We start from the raw sequence: 21813 nt of genomic DNA, 5'->3' as shown, positions 1-21813 counted from the left end.
GTATGCAAATATTTCCAGGCCTCCTTTTTATCCCCAGTCCGGCCCTGCCAAGAGCTGCCAAAATAATACAAAAACCATATTAACCTGCCCTGCTCCCAAGCAGCTGACATTTTGACAGAGCCAGGTCTCCTGTGCTCTCAGTCTGCAGCATGGGATCAGGGCAGATGAGCACGATTTATTTTTGCAGCATCCAAACTTATTTATGAAAAAAAATTGTCCATGAAAAACCCATTGAACAATGAAGTCAATGAAAACGGGAGCCAAGTATATATGCATCTTTTAACAGCAGTATATGGTTCTTTACAGTATATATAAGAATTGAATGAGAAAATCAAGGAGTGAATCTAGCATAAAATGTAAGAGGGGTAATCATAGGAATACAAGCCTTTAAAAAAACTTTTTTTTCTCTAGTTATATCTTATTTAACTTGTTTTTAAAGGACTGGTCATGTGTGTAAAGAACTGATCAACTACAGAAATACCAATATTCAAACTGAACATTACTTTTTAAAAGTGCCACAACTGAGGGTGATGTAAAATATATAACATTCACTAAATACTCTTTCAATCTGCATGAAGTGGAAATTTAAATACAGAAATGATGAGGAGAATACTCATGGGACAAAAACTGGTAACGCAGAGGGGGACATTTAACAAGGTATTTAGAGCCTTTTAATTTTTTTACTTTTTGCTTACTCCGGGCACCCAAAAAAGTTGCATGTGTGACTTTTGTGGGTAAGCATAACGTTGCAAAAAGCCTTACCTAGGCAATTATCAGTTTTCACTTTGCAGTGGTCACATATTTATGATGTGTGAATGTTGTACGTAGGCAAAAAAAAGTTGCAATCCCCTTTAAAAAAGGCGCAAGTCAACTCCAAGTCTGACCTGAGCAAATTAAAGTCACAAGAAATGTCACAAAATTTTCTACTGCGACTTATGTCTCTTGCTTATGTGTTCCAAATTTATCAAACACTCTGTGTTAGTATGATAAATATATAGCACATAAGCAAAACAAAAGCAAAAAAATAAAAAATGCGTTACTAAAGCAAACAATGATAAATGACCTCCATAGATATTTCCATCATTGTCCATAGTGTTGTAGATTTGTTTTCTATTCTGCAGTTTCTGCCCTGCAAATTTCAATTATTTCAATTAGTGTCTAGATTTCCAATAAGATTTACTCTCAATGAATTGTTAGTTTACTTAAATTGGGAATCCATGCAAAATTATAGTCAAAGGCAATGATGGATTTTGGAATATACCAGCATATGGTCCTGCATTGTCCACTCAGATTGTATCTTTTATTTTATGAAGCAGCAAAAAGAGTAAATCAAACTTTACTTGAAAGTCGATCAAACCCAATCCATGTTGAAATGAGACCCTTGCCATCGCCTTTAGGCTTTTTTTTTTTCCCCTCTGTGGTCCCTCCTCGTGCGGCCGGCGCGAGGGGTAACAAATTTAAAACTCATCAGTGTGCAGGAATCAAAGGCACAATAAATTGTAAACTAATCTTATTGTCTGAAGCCTGACGTGTTTTTCAGATCAAAGAGGAACCAACATCTGGTTGGGTTTCAGAGAAGCCATTAAAATTACTACATCTTGTTCAGAAGCTTGCCTAAATCTGACCTGTACCTAGGGATATATGCATATATGTTCCCTCAAATGTTGTATATATCATAGGATAAAGTACACATTAATAATATGTTGTAGGGTCCACTCTATAATGTACAGCATTTTGTGTATTTGCAGGATGCCAGGCGACAGAAATAAGGTAAGCAGTACTTTTAAGAATATTGTATGCTGCATTTATTAATTTTATCTACTGTATTTTCTGGTGTATATGACGACTTTTAAACCCGGAAAAATGTTCTCAAAAGTCGGGGGTCGTCTTATACGCCGGGTGCTGCAGTCGGCCGGGACGTCCGGGGTATGGATTATCCAGACCCTGGGTGTCCCGGCTGAGATAAATTTTCCCCGTCACATTCAGGACATCCCTGTGTCCCGAAAGATCTTTTCAGGACACAAAGGATGTCCCGGTTACCTTTCTGCGGCCCCGCATTAACTTTAAAAACGCAGGGGCCACCGTGAGGTAGCGCACACAGGGAAGTCCCTGATGTCCTGTGAGTGCGTCCATAAAAATGGCAGAGCAGCGAGGATGCACACGCATGGGAAGTTACCAGCGACACGTCATCTTTTGTGCTCAGACCCCCGCTCCTCCGGTCCCAGTGCCTACTACTATGGCTTATAGGCCATAGCAGTAAATCGTGACCCCGGACTGCAGGAGCAGTGGTCAAAGCATGGTAAGGAGATACAAAGACATACAGCCTCAAGCCATACACTGTGTATGGCTAAAGGCTGTATGTCTGTGTGTGTGTGTGGGGGGGGGGGGGGGGGGGGCACTGCCTACCTAATGTGGGGGAACTACAACCTAATGTGTGTGGGGGGGAACTATACAGCCAACCTAATGTGGGGGAACTACCGTATACTGCCAACCTAATGTGGGGGGGAACTATACTGCCAACCTAATGTGGGGGAACTACCGTATACTGCCAACCTAATGTGGAGGAACTACAACCTAATGTGGAGGGAACTATACTGCCAACCTAATGTGGGGGAAACTATACAGCCAACCTTATGTGGGGGAACTACCGTATACTGCCAACCTAATGTGGGGGAACTATACTGCCTACCGTATACGTTCAACTTATTGTGGGGGGGAACTATACAGCCAACCTTATGTGGGGGAACTATCATCTACTGCCAACCTAAGGTGGTGGGCGGGGGGGGGAAACAATACTGCCAACCTAGTGTGAGGGAACTATGCTGCCTACCTAGTGTGAGGGAGCAATGGTAAGGTACCTTGCATCGCGGTAGAGGGGTAGTATCTCCCAAACTCTATATTTTAAAACTGTAAAAGTTGGGGGTCGTCTTATACGCCGGAAAATATGGTAGGCAAGTTGTTGCTGTTGTTTCTTATTGAATCCAGTAGAAAAACAATCCTTTTGTGTGCAATGAGCCCACTGTTATTACACATTAAAGGGGCTATATGAATGTAAAAAAAAAAAAATGGTAACCCCTTTCTGCTTCCATTAATTATTTTGTGTACACTCCTGAAAATGCACCCATTCTTCTCTTGTTTGGCTCGTGCGCCAAATAACCTGTGACATCTCATATACTGGGATCAGAATCGCACCTTTTTAGCCCTAAGCTGGGTATGCAGGGAGAAATAAAAATTGACAGATGTTCAGATAAGTAATTATTAAGGAGTGAAGACAGAGGAACAGTTGGCTGGGACACCTTTTTGGCATGTAAATTTCAGAGCAGCCTAGGGGAGGAAAATAACTGTGTGTACTCTCTCTTTTTTAGGTTGGTGCTTATTGGAAATCAATACTAAAATGTTTTTCAAGATTTATCCAATAAACAGTTCAATGATGAGATTAGATTTGAATATATATTATGCAAAGTTTCTCATCACACCACCATATAAAAAGGTAGCATGCCCTCTGATCAGCTCTGGCTCAAGCCCACCGAGTGCTAATGGCCTTTTTGAATCAACGTTTTACACCAGAAGCGGTGCCTCTCCCTGAGGAAAATACTTATCCCTTTTAGATAGAGATTACACACACATAATATATTAATATATATATTATACATACACACACACAGTCATGGCTGTAAATATTGGCAACCCTGAAATTTTTCTAGAAAATGTATTTAAAAGTATTTCTCACAGAAAAGGATTGCAGTAACACGTTTTTATTCAATTTGTGTGTATTGGAACTAAACCAAAAAAGGGAGAAAAAAAAAAATGGAAAATTGGACATAATGTCACACCAAACTGGGTAGACAAAATTATTGGCACCTTTTCAAAATTGTGGATAAATAAGATTGTTTCAAGCATGTGATGCTCCTTTAAACTCACCTGGGGCAAGTAACAGGTGTGGGCAATATAAAAATCACACCTGAAAGCAGATAAAAAGGAGAGAAGTTCACTTAGTCTTTGCATTTGGTGTATGTGTGTGCCACACTAAGCATGGACAACAGAAAGAGTAGAAGAGAACTGTGTAAGGACTTGAGAACCAAAATTGTGGAAACATATCAACAATCTCAAGGATACAAGTCCATCTCCAGAGATCTAGATTTGCCTTTGTCCACAGTGCGCAACATGATCAAGAAGTTTGCAACCCATGGCACTGTAGCTAATCTCCCTGGGCGTGGATGGAAGATAAAAATTGATGAAAGGTGTCAACACAGGATAGTCTGGATGGTGGATAGGCAGCCCCAAACAGGTTCCAAAGATGTTCAAGCTGTCCTGCAAGCTCAGCACGAACTATCCGTTGACATTTAAATGAAATTAAAAAAAAATGCTATGGCGGGAGACCCAGGAGGACCCCACTGCTGACACAGACCTAAAAAAAGCTAGACTAAATTTTGCCAAAATGAACTTGAGTAAGCCAAAATCCTTCTGGGAAAATATCTTGTGGACAGATGAAACCAAGATAGAGCTTTTTGGTAAAGCACATCATTCTACTGTTTACTGAAGATGATAAGAAAAACAATGCCTCACAATACAGTGCTCAGAAAGGTATCAAATCAGATATAGCACTAAATAATAAACACAAAACCAGGGAAGGGGGTTTAGGGTACAGGTGAATAACCTGACCTGACCAACCCTACCTAGTCTAACCCCCTTGCCCTCACTACAATAAGTGTGGACAGGGAATAGGGATACAAGTGATATCCATAGTAGAAGTCACATATACATTAAGAATAAACAATGCAATGACTCAATATGTATATACTCTTACTCCTAATGACCTACGCGTTTCACCCTTACTTGTGGTTTAGGGTTCATCAGGGCTCAGGGGAGCAGTCAACATATCACAATAGATAATAATCAATAAAACACTATGTACAAAAAATTATAAAGAAACAAAAAGTGAAGCACACGTGATTTGTATCACGTGTGCTTCACTTTTTGTTTCTTAATCAATAAAACACTATGTACAAAAAATTATAATTATCTATTGTGATATGTTGACTGCTCCCCTGAGCCCTGATGAACCCTAAACCACAAGTAAGGGTGAAACTCGTAGGTCATTAAGAGTAAATACATATTGAGTCATTGCATTGTTTATTCTTAATGTATATGTGACTTCTACTATGGATATCAGTTGTATCCCTATTCCCTGTCCACATTTATTGTAGTGAGGGCAAGGGGGTTAGACTAGGTAGGGTTGGTCAGGTAAGGTTATTCACCTGTACCCTAAACCCCCTTCCCTGGTTTTGTGTTTATTATTTAGTGCTATATCTGATTTGATACCTTTTGAGCACTGTATTGTGAGGCATTGTTTTTCTTATCATCTTTAACCCCTTCCCGCTATTGGACGTATGCATACGTCCAGGCGAATTACACGTTCGCGCAAATTGACGTATGCATACGTCCAAGCGATCTCCTGCTCTGCCGCGGGCAGCGCAGGAGATCGCGGGTGGGAATCAGCTGTCAATCACAGCCGGAGTCCCACCGCAGCTGCCGGGGCCGCGATCGCGCCGGTCCCGGCAGCATTAACCCCATAGATGCCGTGATCAGTTCTGATCACGGCATCTACGGTGTTTGCAGGGGGAGCGCTCTCCCCCTGCCCATCAACGGCGGCGCCGCGATAAAATAAGGGGGATCGAGGGTGTCCAAGACACCCTCGATCCCCCTTGAAGAGATAGGAGTGAGGTGGCAGGGTTGCCACCCCTCCTATCCCTGCTATTGATCGGCGGAGCGGCCGACCAATAGCAGACTGGGGGCGGGGGGGTTAAAGTTCGGTTCCCCCCGCTATGCCCACCCATCGGTGTCCGGGCACAGCGGGGGGAACCGTGTAATGGCGGCGGCGATCACTTACCCGGCGGCGGCTGTGATTACGGCGGCGGTGCTGGTAAGTATGACGCCGCGTGTCCAGAGTCTGTTGCCTAGCAACATCTGCAGGGCGACAGTTTAGAGAGTGGTCTCTAAACTGTCGCCCTCCAGATGTTGCAAAACTACAACTCCCACCATGCCTTGACAGCTGTTTGCTGTGTTGGCATGCTGGGAGTTGTAGTTTTGCAAGACTGAGGGGTTCAGGCTAGAGATCACTGACAGTGGTCTCTAAACTGTAGCCCTCCAGATATTACAAAACTACAACTCCCAGCATGCCCAGACAGCAGTTTGCTGTCTTAGCATGCTGAGATTTGTAGTTTTGCAACATCTGGAGGGCTACAGTTTAGAGACCACTGTCAGTGATCTCCAGCCTGAACCCCTCTAAATCTTGCAAAACTACAACTCTCAGCATTCAGGAACAGCAAATGGCTGTCTCGGCATGCTGGGAGTTGTACTTCCGTGCCTCCAGCTGTTGCATAACTACATCTCCCAGCATTCCCTTTGGCAATCAGTACATGCTGAGAGTTGTAGTTCTGCAACAGCTGGAGGCACACTGGTTGGGAAATACCGAGTTAGGTAATAGGTTCTATTACCTAACTCAGTATTTTCCAACCAGTGTGCCTCCAGCTGTTGCAAAACTACAACTCCCAGCATGCACGTTCTGTCAGTGCATGCTGGGAGTTGTAGTTCCCCCCCCCTCCCATGTGAATGTACAGGTTACATTCACACTGGCGACGGATTACAGTGAGTTCCCTGCTTCAAGTTTGAGCTGGAGCCGCAGCTCAAACTCCTAGCGGGAGACTCAGTGTAATCCGCCGTCAGTGTGAATGTAACCTAAAAACACTACACTAACATAAAATAAAGAGTAAAACACTACATATACACACGTACACTGCCCCCCCCCCCCACCACCCCTTCCCCCCCAATAAAAATGAAAAACGTATCCTACAGCAGTGTTTCCAAAACGGAGCCTCCAGCTGTTGCAAAACAAAAACTCCCAGCATTTCCGGACAGCCATTGACTGTCCAAGCATGCTGGGAGTTTAGCAACAGCTGGAGGCACCCTGTTTGAGAATCACTGGTGTAGAATACCCCTATGTCCACCCCTATGCAAATCCCTAATTTAGGCCTCAAATGCACATGGCGCTCTCTCACTTCGGAGCCCTGGCGTATTTCAAGGCAACAGTTTAGGGCCACATATGGGGTATCGCCGTACTCGGGAGAAATTGCCTAACAAATTTTGGGGGGCTTTTTTTCCTTTTACCCCTTATGAAAAGGTAAAGTTGGGGTCTACACCAGCATGTTAGTGTAAAAAAAAAACATTTTTGTACACTAACATACTGGTGTTGCCCCATACTTTAAAATTTCACAACCGGTAAAAGAAAAAAAGCCTCCAAAATTTGTAACGCAATTTCTCCTGAGGACGGAGATACCCCATATGTGGGCGCAAAGTGTTCTGGGGGCGCACAACAAGGCTCAGAAGGGAGAGTGCACCATGTAAATTTGAGGTCTAAATTGGTGATTTGCACAGGGGTGGCTGATTTTACAGCGGTTCTGACATAAGTGCAAAACAATAAATACCCACATGTGACCCCATTTTGGAAACTACACCCCTCACGGAATGTAACAAGGGGTACAGTGAGCATTTACACCCCACAGGTGTCTGACAGATCTTTGAAACAGGGGTCTGTGAAAATGAAAAATAAAATTTTTAATTTGCACAGCCCACTGTTCCAAAGATCCGTCAGATGCCAGTGGGGTGTAAATTCTCCCTGCACCCCTTATTACATTCCGTGAGGGGTGTAGTTTTAAAAATGGGGTCACATGTGGGGGGGGTCCACTGTTCTGGCACCACGGGGGGGCTTTGGAAATGCACATGGCCAAATTCTCTCTCCAAAAGCTCAATGATGCTCCTTCTCCTCTGAGCATTGTAGTTCGCCCCCAGTGCACTTCACGTCCACTTATTGGGTATTTCCATACTCAGAAGAAATGGGGTTACAAATTTTGGGGGGTATTTTCTGCTATTATCCCTTGCAAAAATGTGAAATTTGGGGGGAAACACACATTTTAGTGAAAAAATTATTATTATTTTTTTTTACATATGCAAAAGCCATGAAACACCTGTGGGGTATTAAGGTTCACTTTACCCCTTGTTACGTTCCCCAAGGGGTCTAGTTTCCAAAATGGTATGCCATGTTTTTTTTTTTTGCTGTTTTGGCACCATAGGGGCTTCCTAAATGCAACATGCCCCCAAAAAACCATTTCAGAAAAACGTACTCTCCAAAATCCCCTTGTCGCTCCTTCGCCGAACAATTTACATAGACATATGAGGTATATGCTTACTCGAGAGAAATTGGGCTACAAATTCAAGTATAAATTTTATCCTTTTACCCCTTGTAAAAATTCAAAAATTGGGTCTACAAGAACATGCAAGTGTAAAAAATGAAGATTTTGAATTTTCTCCTTCACTTTGCTGCTTTTCCTGTGAAACACCTAAAGGGTTAAAACGCTGACTGAATGTCATTTTGAATACTTTGGGGGGTGTAGTTTTTATAATGGGGTCTTTTATGGGGTATTTCTAATATGAAGACCCTTCAAATCCACTTCAAACCTGAACTGGTCCATGAAAAATAGCGAGTTTGAAAATTTTGTGAAAAATTGTAAAATTGCTGCTGAACTTTGAAGCCCTCTGGTGTCTTCCAAAAGTAAAAACTCATAAATTTTATGATGAAAATATAAAGTAGACATATTGTATATGTGAATCCCAAAAAAAAAATATTTGGAATATCCATTTTCCTTACAAACAGAGAGCTTCAAAGTTAGAAAAATGCAAAATTTTCAATTTTTTCATCAAATTTTGGGATTTTTCACCAAGAAAGGATGCAAGTTACCACAAAAATTTACCACTATGTTAAAGTAGAATATGTCACGAAAAAACAATCTCGGAATCAGATTGATAAGTAAAAGCATTCCAGAGTTATTAATGTTTAAAGTGACAGTGGTCAGATGTGCAAAAAAGGGCTGCGTCCTAGAGGTGAAAATGGGCTGTGTCCTTAAGGGGTTAATAAAAATTATATATATTTTAGCTTAATGTGTTTATCTGTGGCCTCATTGGTAGATTTCAGTTTAGTTATTATTATTTTGTAAAATTGTCTCCAAGGGCATGTATATCATTGGCTGAAGGACCATATATTTCCTCTTTCTGGTTTTTGTTTTTACTGTTTACTGAAAACTGAATGAGGCCTACAAAGAAAAGAACACCGTACCTACAGTGAAATATGGCGGAGGTTCAATGATGTTTTGGGGTTGTTTTGCTGCTTCTGGCACTGGGTGCCTTAAGTGTGTGCAAGGCATCATGAAATCTGAGGATTACCAACGGATTTTGGGTCGCACTGTACAGCCCAGTGTCAGAAAGCCGGGTTTGTGTCAGAGATCTTGGGTCTTCCAGCACGACAAGGACCCCAAACATACGTCAAAAAGCACCCAGAAATGGATGGCAACAAAGCGCTTGGGAGTTATGAAGTGGCCAGCAGAGTCCAGATCTAAATCCCATTGGACACCTGTGGAGAAATCTTAAAATTGCTGTTGGGAAAAAGGCACCCTTCCAATAAGAGAGACCTGGAACAGTTTGCAAAGGAAGAGTGGTCCAACATTCCGACAGAGGTGAAAGAAGCTTATTGATGATTATAGGAAGTGACTGATTTCAGTTATTTTTTTCCAAAGGGTGTGCCACCAAATATTAAGTTAAGGGTGCCAGTAATTTTGTCCAGCCCATTTTTGGAGTTTGTGTGTATTGGAACTAAACCAAAAAAAGGGAGGAAAGAAAGTAAATTGGACATAATGTCCCACCAAAGGGAATGAACATAGCAAAACGTGTTACTGCAATGCTTTTCAGTGAGAAATACTTAATTTTCTTGAAAAATTTTAGGGGTGCCAACATTTACGGCCATGACTATTAATTATATATATATATATATATATATATATATATATATATATATATATATATATATATATATATATATTATCTAGTCTAAAAAGTGTTCAACGGTCTGTCAAGATTTTTTCACCCACCAACCTTGGCATCCCTATTTGTACAGGTATTCTTTGTATAACAAAACACTCAAGTTTAGCTTCTTTAAAGCCTAAACCAGTTAAAGAAATTTTATTTCACTCAATGCAATTAGTGAAAATGGTCAAGTCACTGTTTAGCCAAATTTGCTTTTCTGCTATGATCATGTGCAGGATTCATTCAGCTCCCCGCTTAGACCAACCAGGTTATAAAATTCTTTACACACAATTACTTTTATCCTACCCCTTATGTGCATCACAAACATGTAAGTGTGAATAAATAAGATATATACACATTGTATACATGGAAACTTGCACTCTGTTTTTTGTACTCCAAGTAAGGGTGCCCTTTGTGCTTTACTGGGACAGGCAGTCCATCTTTGGTGAGCAGAATGTTTGTTAGGTTACCCTAGGAAGGCTGAAGGTAGCTCTGACAGAAGATTATTTGAAGTCCAAATATTGTAGCTTTATACACATGAAAAAAACCATCTGCATGGGTGCAGTCCAGCTGTATGGATGTATTGTGTAGTCCATTGCAGAGGATAACCAATTTGATGCTAGTCCAGATCTATAGAAATACAGCGACACTGCTTGACACGAGTTATTCTTTTCTTCTTTGTAGGTGGCTGTAGCTCAGGACAGTTGAGTGTAACCACCATTGTAGTGAATTTCTTAGGCTTACAGAATGAGCAGGACTGGAAGGATCCTTCCTCCCGTCGGATATGTCGGGGAATGTAGAAAGAATTGCATTGCCCATAACAGAACCTGTTGAGGATGGTGCGTTTGTTGCATCCTTCCTCGTGGATGGTTTGCTTGAGTGGCTGTGTCTTACACCAGTCCCTCTTCAGATACTTTCTTTCAGTAATATGTAGTGCTTCCTGGCTGGACTCCAGCACCTCCTCAACTTGCCCTTTTCCTTTACCTCTGCCCCGATTCCCTGGCCCTGTCTGGTCTTGTTCAGAGTCATTGGGCTGTCCTTTGTCGGGAGGAGGAATGGCTCCTTGAGATCCACGAACTTTTTTATTACCTTCAATGTTTGGTAGCAAGAGTCCAAAGAGAAGGAACATGGGTCCCAATGAATAGACCAAACGGTTCATCCTAAAAAATAAAAAAAAGGGTATTGTTTAGTATTTTAAACTAGGATACATATTAAACAATTATATAAAAATATACAATCACAAAAAAATTGAATAACACAGGTTTTCACATTTAAAGGGGTATTCCAGCAACAATTTATATCTTAACTGGCTTCAGAAATTTAAACAGATTTGTAAATTACGTCCATTAAAAAAAAAAAAAAAAAAAAAAAAATCTTCCTTCCAGTACTTAGCTGCTGAAGTTGAGTTGTTCTTTTCTGTGACAACAGTGTTCTCTGCTGACACCTCTGTCTCTGGAACTGTCCAGAGTAGGAGCAAATCGCCATAGCAAACCTCATGCTCTGAACAGTTCCTGAGACAGACAGATGTCAGCAGAGAGCACTGTTAGACAGAAAACAACAACAAATCTGTTTAACTTTCTGGAACCAGTTAATATGATTTTTTTTTCTGGAATACCCCTTTAAGGTGTCAGTGGAGAGAAAGGTTGGGCAAGTTGGATTTCCATCCCCCAATCCTATTATTCTGGGAAGTATAAGTCAATACCAGAGTAGTCTGGCTACAGCTTACCTTTCCACCCCATTGAGAACACATGAACACAAATTCATGTGTATAGGGAGGTCAGCAGAGAACTGTTGGCTAACAGGTGACATGAGCAATTAATAATGCAGCTTAAGGGTGGGGTCACACAGGAGTGCATCCGCAGCATATTTGATGCTGCAGATGCAATGCGGGCAGTATCAGAGCTACGGCAGAGCGAGCTCCCTGCTGCTGCCATAGCTCTTGTGTCCCCTCATGACTGCACCCCTTGTGATTTCCTGCTGGCAGTCACCAACTGACACACAGAGCTATGGCAGCAGCAGCAGGGAGCTCGCTCTGCCATAGCTCTGTGACTGATGGCAGCGTATCTGCAGCATCAAATGTGTGACCCTACCCTAAAGTTGTATTCTGTTAAAGGGAATTGATAATCATCTAAAATAACAAAAGTACACACCATACCTCTGCTTCTCCCATTCTGACACTTTCCTGGACCCTTGCCAGTTCCTACTGATGCAGCTCCAACAATGTATACTTGACAAAACATAGTGTTGACTTGTCACTGCTACAGCTGGCTCCAGTGATGACCTAGAGATGGCGTTTCAACACAACATGTGACCTTGGTGGTGTTGATATGTCAATGACACAGCCAGTCTGTAGTGGCTACACTTCAACATCGCATGTCTTTACTGGAGCATGGAAAACAGACACTGACAGGCAACCAGGAAAGTTAGGTATGGTAGAGAGATGGGATTAATGAAACTCCTTTTGTTAATTTATGAAATAAAAACACTATATATATATATATATATATATATATATATATATATATATATATGTTTAGATAAAAAATAAAATAAAAAAATAAACACACACGTTTGTTATATACAATACATATACTTTTCACTGGTAGGGTAGGTAATTCCTACATTTGCAACATATACTATCTGCTGTGCAGGCTCTCATTCACTTTTCAATTAGTCTGCATAGCTGTAAAAAAAAAAGCATAAGGGGGCACATGGTTTTCATGACAGGCTAAGGGTTCAGACCCCAAAACGTACATGCAGTAAGCTCAATATTTAGTATTTTGCCCCACTTTCTTTAACCCCTTAAGGACCAAGCCCATTTTCACCTTAAGGACCAGAGCGTTTTTTGCACATCTGACCACTTTCACTTTAAGCATTAATAACTCTGGGATGCTTTTACTTTTCAATTTGATTCCAAGACTATTTTTTTGTGACATATTCTACTTTATGTAAGTGGAAAATTTTTGTGGATACTTGCATAATTTCTTGGTGAAAAATTCAAAAATTTGATGGAAAAAGTTAAAATTTAGCATTTTTCTAACTTTGAAACTCTCTGCTTGTGAGGAAAATACACATACCAAATAAATGATATATTGATTCACATATACAATATGTCTACTTTGTTTGCGTTAAAGTTGACATGTTTTTGGAAGACATCAGAGGGCTTAAAAGTTTAGCAGCAATTTTCCCAAAAATGTTCAAAATCTGAATTTTTCAGGGACCAGTTCAGTTTTGAAGTGGATTTGAAAGGCTTTCATATTAGAAATACCCTCACAAATGACCCCATTATAAAAACTGCACCCTCAAAGTATTCAAAATGACATTCAGTAAGTGTGTTAACCCTTTAGGTGTTTCACAGGAATAGCAGCAAAGTGAAGGAGAAAATTTTAAATCTTCATTTTTTACACTAACATGTTCTTGTAGACCCAGTTTTTGAATTTCTGCAAGGGGTGATAGAAGAAAAAGCCCCCCAAAATTTGTAACCAGATTTCTCTCGAGTAAGGAAATCTCTCATGTGTATGTCAAGTGTTCGGATGGCATACTATTTTGGAAACTACATCCCTCAAGGAATGTAACAACGAGTACAGTGAGCCTTAACAGGTGTTTGATGACTTTTCGTTAAAGTCAGATGTGTAAATGAAAAAAAAAAATTTTTTTTTACTAAAGTGCATTTTTTCCCCCAAATTTCCCAAGGGTAAAGGGAGAAAATTCCCCCCAAAATGTGTAACTCTCCTGAGTATGGAAATACACCATGTTAGAGGACATTAAATGCTCTGCAGGCGAACTACAATAAGAGAAGGAGTCATTTGGCTTTTGGAAAGCAAATGTTGCTGAAATGGTTTTTGTGGGGCATGTCCCATTTAGGAAGCCCCTATGGTGCCAGAACAGCAAAAAAAAAAAAAAAAAAAAATTATAATATATATATATGTATATGTATATATATATATATATTATATATATATATACACATACATATATACACATACATATACATATTATACACACACACACACGGTATACTATTTTGAAAACTACACCCCTCAAGGAAAGTAACAAGGGGTACAGTGAGCCGTAACACCCCACAGGTGTTTGACGACTTTGTTAAAGTCAGATGTGTAAATAAAATAAAAAATTTCACTAAAATGCAGTTATTTCCCCAAATTTTAAATGTTTACAAGGGGTAATAGAAGAAATGGTGTTACAAATTTTGGGGGGAATTTTCTTCTGAGTATGGAAATACCCCATGTGTGGACGTCAAGTGCTCTGCTGGCGCACTACAATGCTCAGAAGAGGAGGAGTGCCATTGAGCTTTTGGAGAGAGAAATTGTTCGGAATGGAAGTCGGGGGCCATGTGAGTTTACAAAGCCCCTCACGGTGCCAGAACAGTGGACACCCCCACATGTGACCCCATCTTGGAAACTACATCCCTCACAGAATGTAATAAGGGGTGCAGTGAGTATTTACACCCCACTGGCGTTTGACAGATCTTTCAAACAGTGGTCACATGTGGGGGGGGGGGGGGTCCATTGTTCTGACAATATGGGGGTTTTGTAAACAAACATGGCCTTCAATTCTGGGCAAATTTTCTACCCAAAAGATCAATGCCACTCCTCTTCTGAGCATTGTAGTTCGCCCGCACTTTACATCCACATATAGGGTATGTTCCTACTCAGAAGAAATGGCGTTACAAATTTCGGGGGATTTTTTCCTATTTTCCATGGGTAACACCAGCATTTTTGTGAAAATGTTTTCCATTTTCCCATCCAACTTTAACAAAAATTTGTCAGACACCTGTGGGGTGTAAAGGCTCACTATACCCCTTGCTACATTCCATGAGGGGTGTAGTTTCCAAAATGGGGTCACATGTGGGTATTTTCTTGTGTTTGTCAGAACTGCTGTAAAATCAGCCACCCCTGTGCAAATCACCAATTTAGGTCTCAAATGTACATAGTACACTCTCACTCCTGAACCTTGTTGTGCATTTGCAGAGCATTTTACACCCACCTATGGGGTATTTCCGTACTAAGGAGAAATTGCGTTACAAATTTTGGGGGTCTTTCCTTTTGCCGCTTGTGAAAATAAAAAGTATGAGGCAACACCAGCATGTTAAAGTAAAAAAATAAATTTACACTAACAGGCTGGTGTAGACCCCAACTTTTCCTTTTCATAAGGGGTAAAAGGAGAAAATGCCCCCCCAAAATTTGTAACGCAATTTCTCCCGAGTACGGAAATACCCCACATGTGGCCCTAAACTGTTGCCTTGAAATACAACAGTGCTCCGAAGTTAGAGAGCGCCATGCGCATTTGAGGACAATGTTAGGGATTGCATAGGGGTATGCTAAGTCAGTGATTCCCAAACAGGGTGCCTCCGGCTGTTGCTAAACTCTCAGCATGCCTGGGCAGTCAGTGGCTGTCCGGAAATGCTGGGAGTTGTTGTTTTGCAACAGCTGTAGGCTCCATTTTGGAAACACTGCTGTATGATAAGTTTTTCATTTTTATTGGGGGGGGGGCAGAGTAAGGGGCTGTATATGTAGTGTTTTACCCTTTATTATGTGTTAGTGTAGTATTTTTAGGGTACATTCACACGGGCGGGTTTACGGAGAGTTTCCCGCTAGGAGTTTGCGATGCGGCGGAAAATTTGCCGCAGCTCAAACTTTAAGCAGAAAACTCACTGTAAACCCGCCCGTGTGAATGTGCAAAACTACAACTCCCAGCATGTACTGATTGCAGGAGGGCATGCTGGGAGATGTAGTTATGCAACAGCTGGAGGTACGCAACTACAACTCCCAGCATGCCGAGACAGCTGTTTGCTGTGTAGGCATGCTGGGAGTTGTAGTTTTGCAAGATCTAGAGGTCCACAGTGTAGAGACCACTGCACAGTGATCTCCAAACTGTAGCCCTCCAGCTGTTGCAAAACTACAAATCCCATCATGCCCAAACAGCAAACAGCTGTCTGGGCATGATGGGAGTTGTAGTTTTGCCACATCTGGAGGGCTACAGTTTGGAGATCACTGTCCAGTGGTCTCAAACTGTAGCCCTCTAGATGTTGCTAGGCAACTGCGCACCGGCTTCCGTAGATCCATGGAGCCTGCTGCACGTCATCACCGCTAAAGTGCCGTTCACAGTCGGTTCCCCGGCTCTGCCTGGACTACAGTGGGTGGGCAGAGCGGGGGAACTGAACGTTAACCCCCCCCGCCCCCAATCTGCTATTGGTTGATCACTTCTGAGGTAGGATGGGTGGCACCCCTGCCAGCTAACTCCTATCCCTTCAGGAGGACCGGGGGTGTCTTTGACACCCCCGATCCCCCTTATTTTCCGGGACACAGGGTCAGCAGAGACCTGTATGACCCAGAATCGCCGACATGGGGGGGGGAGGGGGTCTCCGGCATTGACATGGCATGCCTGCTGATAGATATCAGCAGTCATCGCGGTCCGGTCCCCGCCCGGTGAGGACGGAAATTCCCATACACCTGTGGTCCTTAAGGGGTTAAAGGGGTACTCCGGTGGAAAACCTATTTTTTTTTTTAAATATTTTTAAATTAACTGGTGCCAGGAAGTTAAAACGGATTTGTAAATTACTATTAAAAAATCTTTACTCTTCCAGTACTTTTTAGCAGCTGTATGCTACAGAGGAAATTCTTTTAGAATTAATTTTTTGTCTTGGCCACAGTGCTCTCTGCTGACACCTGATGCCCGCATCAGGAACTGTCCAGAGCAGAAGAAAATCCCCATAGCCAACATATGCTGCTCTGGACAGTTCCTGATATGGGCATCAGGTGTCAGCAGAGAGCACTGGACAAGACAAAAAAGAAATTTCCTCTGTTGCATAAGGTTGCTTAAAAGTACTGGAAGGGTAAAGATTTTTTAATAGAAGTCATTTACAAATCTGTTTAACTTTATGGCACCAGGTGATTAAAAAAAATAAATTAAAAAAAATTCCACCGGAGTACCCCTTTAACCGGAGAGAATCTGGAGGCAATTATTGGGATATCCCACAATGCTCGAAATGCTGTTTGAGCAGAGAAACTTCTGTGAGTTCTACTTACAACCTCATGGATTGAATGCAACAGGTATCTAAAAAAAAAATTAAAAAAAATGGGGTGAATGTCCTATATTTAGTTAATGTTCTACAGACAAGCACAAAGGGTAGAAATGTATTTGAGAAAAATTGAAAAAAAAATCCTGATCCCTCTCCCATCACCAACATATGTTTGGTACATTTGAAATCTGCACTAGTGTGCCAATAATTTAAAAATAGGCCTCCTACATCCCAGGGCTAATAAAGCTGGCATGGGTCACTTTAAATAGTTCAAGATCACAGAATAGGAAAATAAGGCATCTTCAGATCCATTTATACAATTACACTAAGTCTATAATAGTGCTGTATTACCTCTAAATTCAGTGCCATATGCAGAATCTGACTCTAGGAGTTTGTTTCCTGACTGATCCTTTGTCAAGATATGGCTTCAAAGAACTTTATAACTCAGTCTATATCCTTCAACAACCTTTCTTTAATGTAAATAAGAAAAAGATGGCATACATGCTCTTAATGCACAAATATGGAATGAGAAAATTCTCCTAGATCTCTGGATACTGAAGTGTAAAGTGTACAAGAGGAACTCATCTAAAAGACTGGCACATAAGTGTACACCATGCTGTACTTTATATAAAAGGGTTGGACATAGCCAACAGGGGTGTACAGACTATTTTTACAGCCCTCTAATAACTGTACACAACGTATATACTATATATGACCAACAGACAACAGAAATGTGAGTGCACCTGTAAAGCCACATCTATAGGAATGGGCATTAGTCTGATTAATATGACCTATCTAGTAGATATGCCATAAGACATATTTCTCTGAACTCCTTTTAAATGCAGCAAAGCTAGTTAATTAAGAACCTGTCACATATCTAGTACTTCTGAAATCTTCTAGATGACTTAAAAGGGTACTCTGCCCCTAGCGTCTTATAAGATGTCAGATCGTGGGGGTCCTGCTGCTGGGGACCCCCGGGATCTCCGCTGCAGCACCCCGCTATCATTACTGCACAGAGCAAACTCACTCTGTGCGTAATGACGGGTAATACAGGGGCCGGAGCATCGTGACATCATGGCTCTGCCCTCTCATGACATCACGGCCCGCTCCCTCAATACAAGTCTATGGGAGGGGGCGTGGTGGCCATAACGCCACCTCCCATAGACTTGCATTAAGGGGGCGGGGTGTTTTCTCTGTGCAGTAATGATAGCGGGGTGCTGCAGCGGAGATCCCGGGGGTCCCCAGCGGCGGGACCCCCGCGATCTGACAAATTATCCCTTATCCTTTAGATAGGGGATAAGATGCTAGGGGTGGAGTATCACTTTAATAGCAAAAGAACAAGCAGGCACTACTGAATCTCCTTACAATATCCTGCGCAGATTTGATGCTCAGGATTTGTAACTGCCGATTAGAAGCTGTGCTCAGTCATTTAGTTTACATTGAAATCTGCAGCTGAAAATACTGAGCATCAAATCTGCATAAGTGTGAATGTACCCTCACAGGATGTAACAAAGCTATATTCCTTTAAAAGATGTCTGTGTTCATTTAGTGTGACTAAATACAGGCTGTATCGGATACATGTTGGAAAATGTATTTTAAACAAATAGTTTTCAAAAAATATATATTTTTCAACATGCTTCAAAGTTCAGCAGCAATTTTCCAATTTTTCACAAAATTTCCAAACTCACCATTTTTCAGGGACCAGTTCAGGTTTGAAGTGGATTTGAAGGGTCTTCATCTTAGAAATACCACACAAATGACCCCCATTATAAAAACTGCACCCCCCAAAGTATTCAAAATGATATTCGGTCAGCCTTTTAACCCTTTAGGTGTTTCACAGGAATAGCAGGAAAGTGAAGGAGAAAATTCACAATCTTCATTTTTTACACTCGCATGTTCTTGTAGACCCAATTTTTGAATTTTTACTAGGGGTAAAAGGAGAAAATGTATGCTTATATTTGTAGCCCAATTTCTCTCGAGTAAGCAGATACCTCATATGTCTATGTAAAGTGTTCGGCGGGCGCAGTAGAGGGCTCAGAGCCGAAGGAGCGACAAGGGGATTTTGGAGAGTACGTTTTTCTGAAATGGTTTTGGGGGGCATGTTGCATTTAGGAAGCCCCTATAGTGCCAGAACAGCAAAAAAAATAAAAATAAATAAATAAACATGCCATACCATTTTGGAAACAAGACCCCTTGAGGAACGTAACAAGGAATTAAGTGAGGAACGTAACAAGGAATTAAGTGACTTTTGCATATGCAAAAAAATAAAATAAAATTTCACTAAAATGTGTGTTTCCCCCCAAATTTTACATTTTTGCAAGGGTTAATAGCAAAAAATACCCCCCAAAATTTGAAACCTCATCTCTTCCGAGTATGGAGGTACCCCATAAGTTGACCAGAAGTGCACTACGGGCGAACTACAATGCTCAGAAGAGAAGGAGTCATATTTGGCTTTTTGAGAACAAATTTTGCTCGGGGGGGGGGGGGGGGGGGGGCATGTCGCATTTAGGAAGCCCCTATGGGGCCAGAACAGCAAAAAAAAAAAAAAAAACACATGGCATACCATTTTGGAAACTAGACCCCTTGCGTTTGTCAAAACCGCTGTATCAGCCAGCCACCCCTGTGCAAATCACCTCAAATGTACATGGTGCACTCTCCCTTCTGGGCCTTGTGCGCCCCCAGAGCACTTTGCGCCCACATATATGGGGTATCTCCATAGTCGGGAGAAATTGCATTACAAATTTTGGGGGGCTTTTTTCCCCTTTTACCTCTTGTCAAAATGAAAAGTATAGGGCAACACCAGCATGTTAGTGTAAACAATTAATTTTTTTACACTATCATGATTGTGTAGACCCCAACTTCACCTTTTCATAAGGGGTGAAAGAGAAAAAGTGCCCCAAAATTTGTTAGGCAATTTCTCCCGAGTACGGCGATACCCCATATGTGGCCCTAAACTGTTGCCTTGAAATACGACAGGGCTTCAAAGTGAGAGCGCCATGTGCATTTGAGGCCTGAATTAGGGATTTGCATAGGGGTGGACATAGGGGTATTCTACGCCAGTGATTCCCAAACAGGGTGCCTCCAGCTGTTGCAGAACTCCCAGCATGGTTGGACAGTCAACGGCTGTCCAGCAATACTGGGAGTTGTTGTTTTGCAACAGCTGGGGGCTCCATTTTGGAAACAGTGGCGTACCAGACGTTTTTCATTTTTATTGGGGAGGGGGGCTGTGTAGGGGTATGTGTATATGTAGTGTTTTTTACTTTTTATTTTATTTTGTGTTAGTGTAGTGTAGTATTTTTAGGGTACAGTCACATGGGCGGGGGGTTACAGCGAGTTTCCCGATGAGAGTTTGAGCTGCCACACAAAATTTGCTGCATCGCAAACTTGCACCCCGATACTCACTGTAAGCCCCTGCCCATGTGAATGTACCCTGTACATTTCCAGGGGGGGGGGGGGGGGGACCTCCAGCTGTTGCAAAACTACAACTCCCAGCATGCACAGTCTATCAGTGCATGCTGGTAGTTATAGTTTTGCAACAGCTGGAGGCACATGGGTTGGGAAACACTGAGTTAGGAAACAGACAATGTTTCCCAACCAGTGTGCCTCCAGTTGTTGCAAAACCACTACTCCCAAACATTCTCAGGCATGCTGGAAGTAGTAGTTCAGCAACATCTTTAGAGCCAGATGTTGCCAAACTACAACTCCCAGCATGCTTGGAGTTGAAGTTTTGCAACACCTGGAGGACTACAGTTTGCAGACCACTAATACAGTGGTTCCCAATCTGTGCCCTTCCTGATGTTGCAAAACTGTCCAGGCATGCTGGGAATTGTAGTTCTGCAACATCTGAAGGGCCAGATGTTACAGAACTACAACTCCCAGCATGCCTGGACAGTAAGGGCATGCTGAGGATGTGCAGTTTTGCAACATCTGGAAGGGCACAGTGGTCTCCAAACTGTGGACCTCCAGATGTTGCAAAACTGCAACTCCCAGCATGCCCAGATGCCAAGGGCTGTCTGGGCATGCTGGAAGTTGTAGTATACAGGGTCCCATTACAGCAATGCATGTCGCTTTACGGCAACGTGCATTGCTGTAAAGGGCCCAACCGCGGCTGAAGAGGAACTCACCTGTCAGCAGGATCCATACACCCTGGGTCCTTAAGAGGTTAATAAATATTCATATTTCTTGACTTTCAGCATTTCCTCCCATTTTCCATAGTTAATCCAGAGTTGTAAGAGTTTTTTTTTTTTTCGTTTAATGAAAAGTCATTGATTGGCATAAAATCTAGATAATGAGTCTAGGGTTTACTTAAATTCCTAAATGTCTTACATAGTAGAGACATTAAGTCATGTTCTAATGCAATATGAGGAAGTGGATACTGTAACCATATATTGGTCTAGACTACACTATAAGCCAGATACACAATTCCTTATTAATCAAAATAACATAACAATAAGCATTTACATGACCATGACATCACTCTCGATATTATTTTCCCAATGTTAAAAATAAAAGATTAAAAAAAATAGTTCTACATTATGTAACCAGGGTGGCCACAATATGTATTGTAAGCTTTCTCAGACTGCTGAGCATCATGCCAGACAAGTTTCCCGAAGACATTCCTTGTACCAAACCACAACACATCTGTGACTGAACCGTCCGGTGCAAGTCTCATGAAAAAAGTGTCACAGCAAAGAAAGCTGCAGAAAAATGACTATCCCCAGCCTAAATACAATTGAGTGGCATATAGTTATTTTGGCCGCAACAGGGGTTGTGTGACCAAAGGTCTTTGGATTGTCCTGTGTGTTGCATTATGGTAAAGCAAAGCAAATTTTGGGTTGCAGTGTGATCCCAAAATTTACCTC

The 21813-nt window shown here is 41.7% G+C and overlaps 1 protein-coding gene across 4 annotated transcripts in view; it reads right to left on the bottom strand.

Moving 5' to 3' along the window:
- Positions 1-10066: 10066 nt before the first annotated feature.
- Positions 10067-21813, bottom strand: part of GREM1 (gremlin 1, DAN family BMP antagonist) — a 52418-nt gene continuing 40671 nt past the window's right edge. For 2 of the 4 annotated variants that reach the window (XM_056545937.1, XM_056545939.1), the window contains exon 2: positions 10067-11072. In XM_056545937.1, coding sequence (XP_056401912.1) covers positions 10532-11071 — 540 coding nt within the window. In that variant the 5' untranslated portion in view covers position 11072 and the 3' untranslated portion in view covers positions 10067-10531. Of the gene's footprint in view, positions 11073-11638; positions 11841-12067; positions 12199-21813 lie in introns of those variants that run through there. The other 2 variants (XM_056545938.1, XM_056545936.1) reach the window with 2 other exon arrangements.

This window comes from Hyla sarda, chromosome 11 (genome assembly GCF_029499605.1).
Source record: "Hyla sarda isolate aHylSar1 chromosome 11, aHylSar1.hap1, whole genome shotgun sequence".
In the NCBI taxonomy this organism is placed as follows: domain Eukaryota; kingdom Metazoa; phylum Chordata; class Amphibia; order Anura; family Hylidae; genus Hyla; species Hyla sarda.
This window is presented reverse-complemented; position numbering and strand designations above follow the sequence as displayed.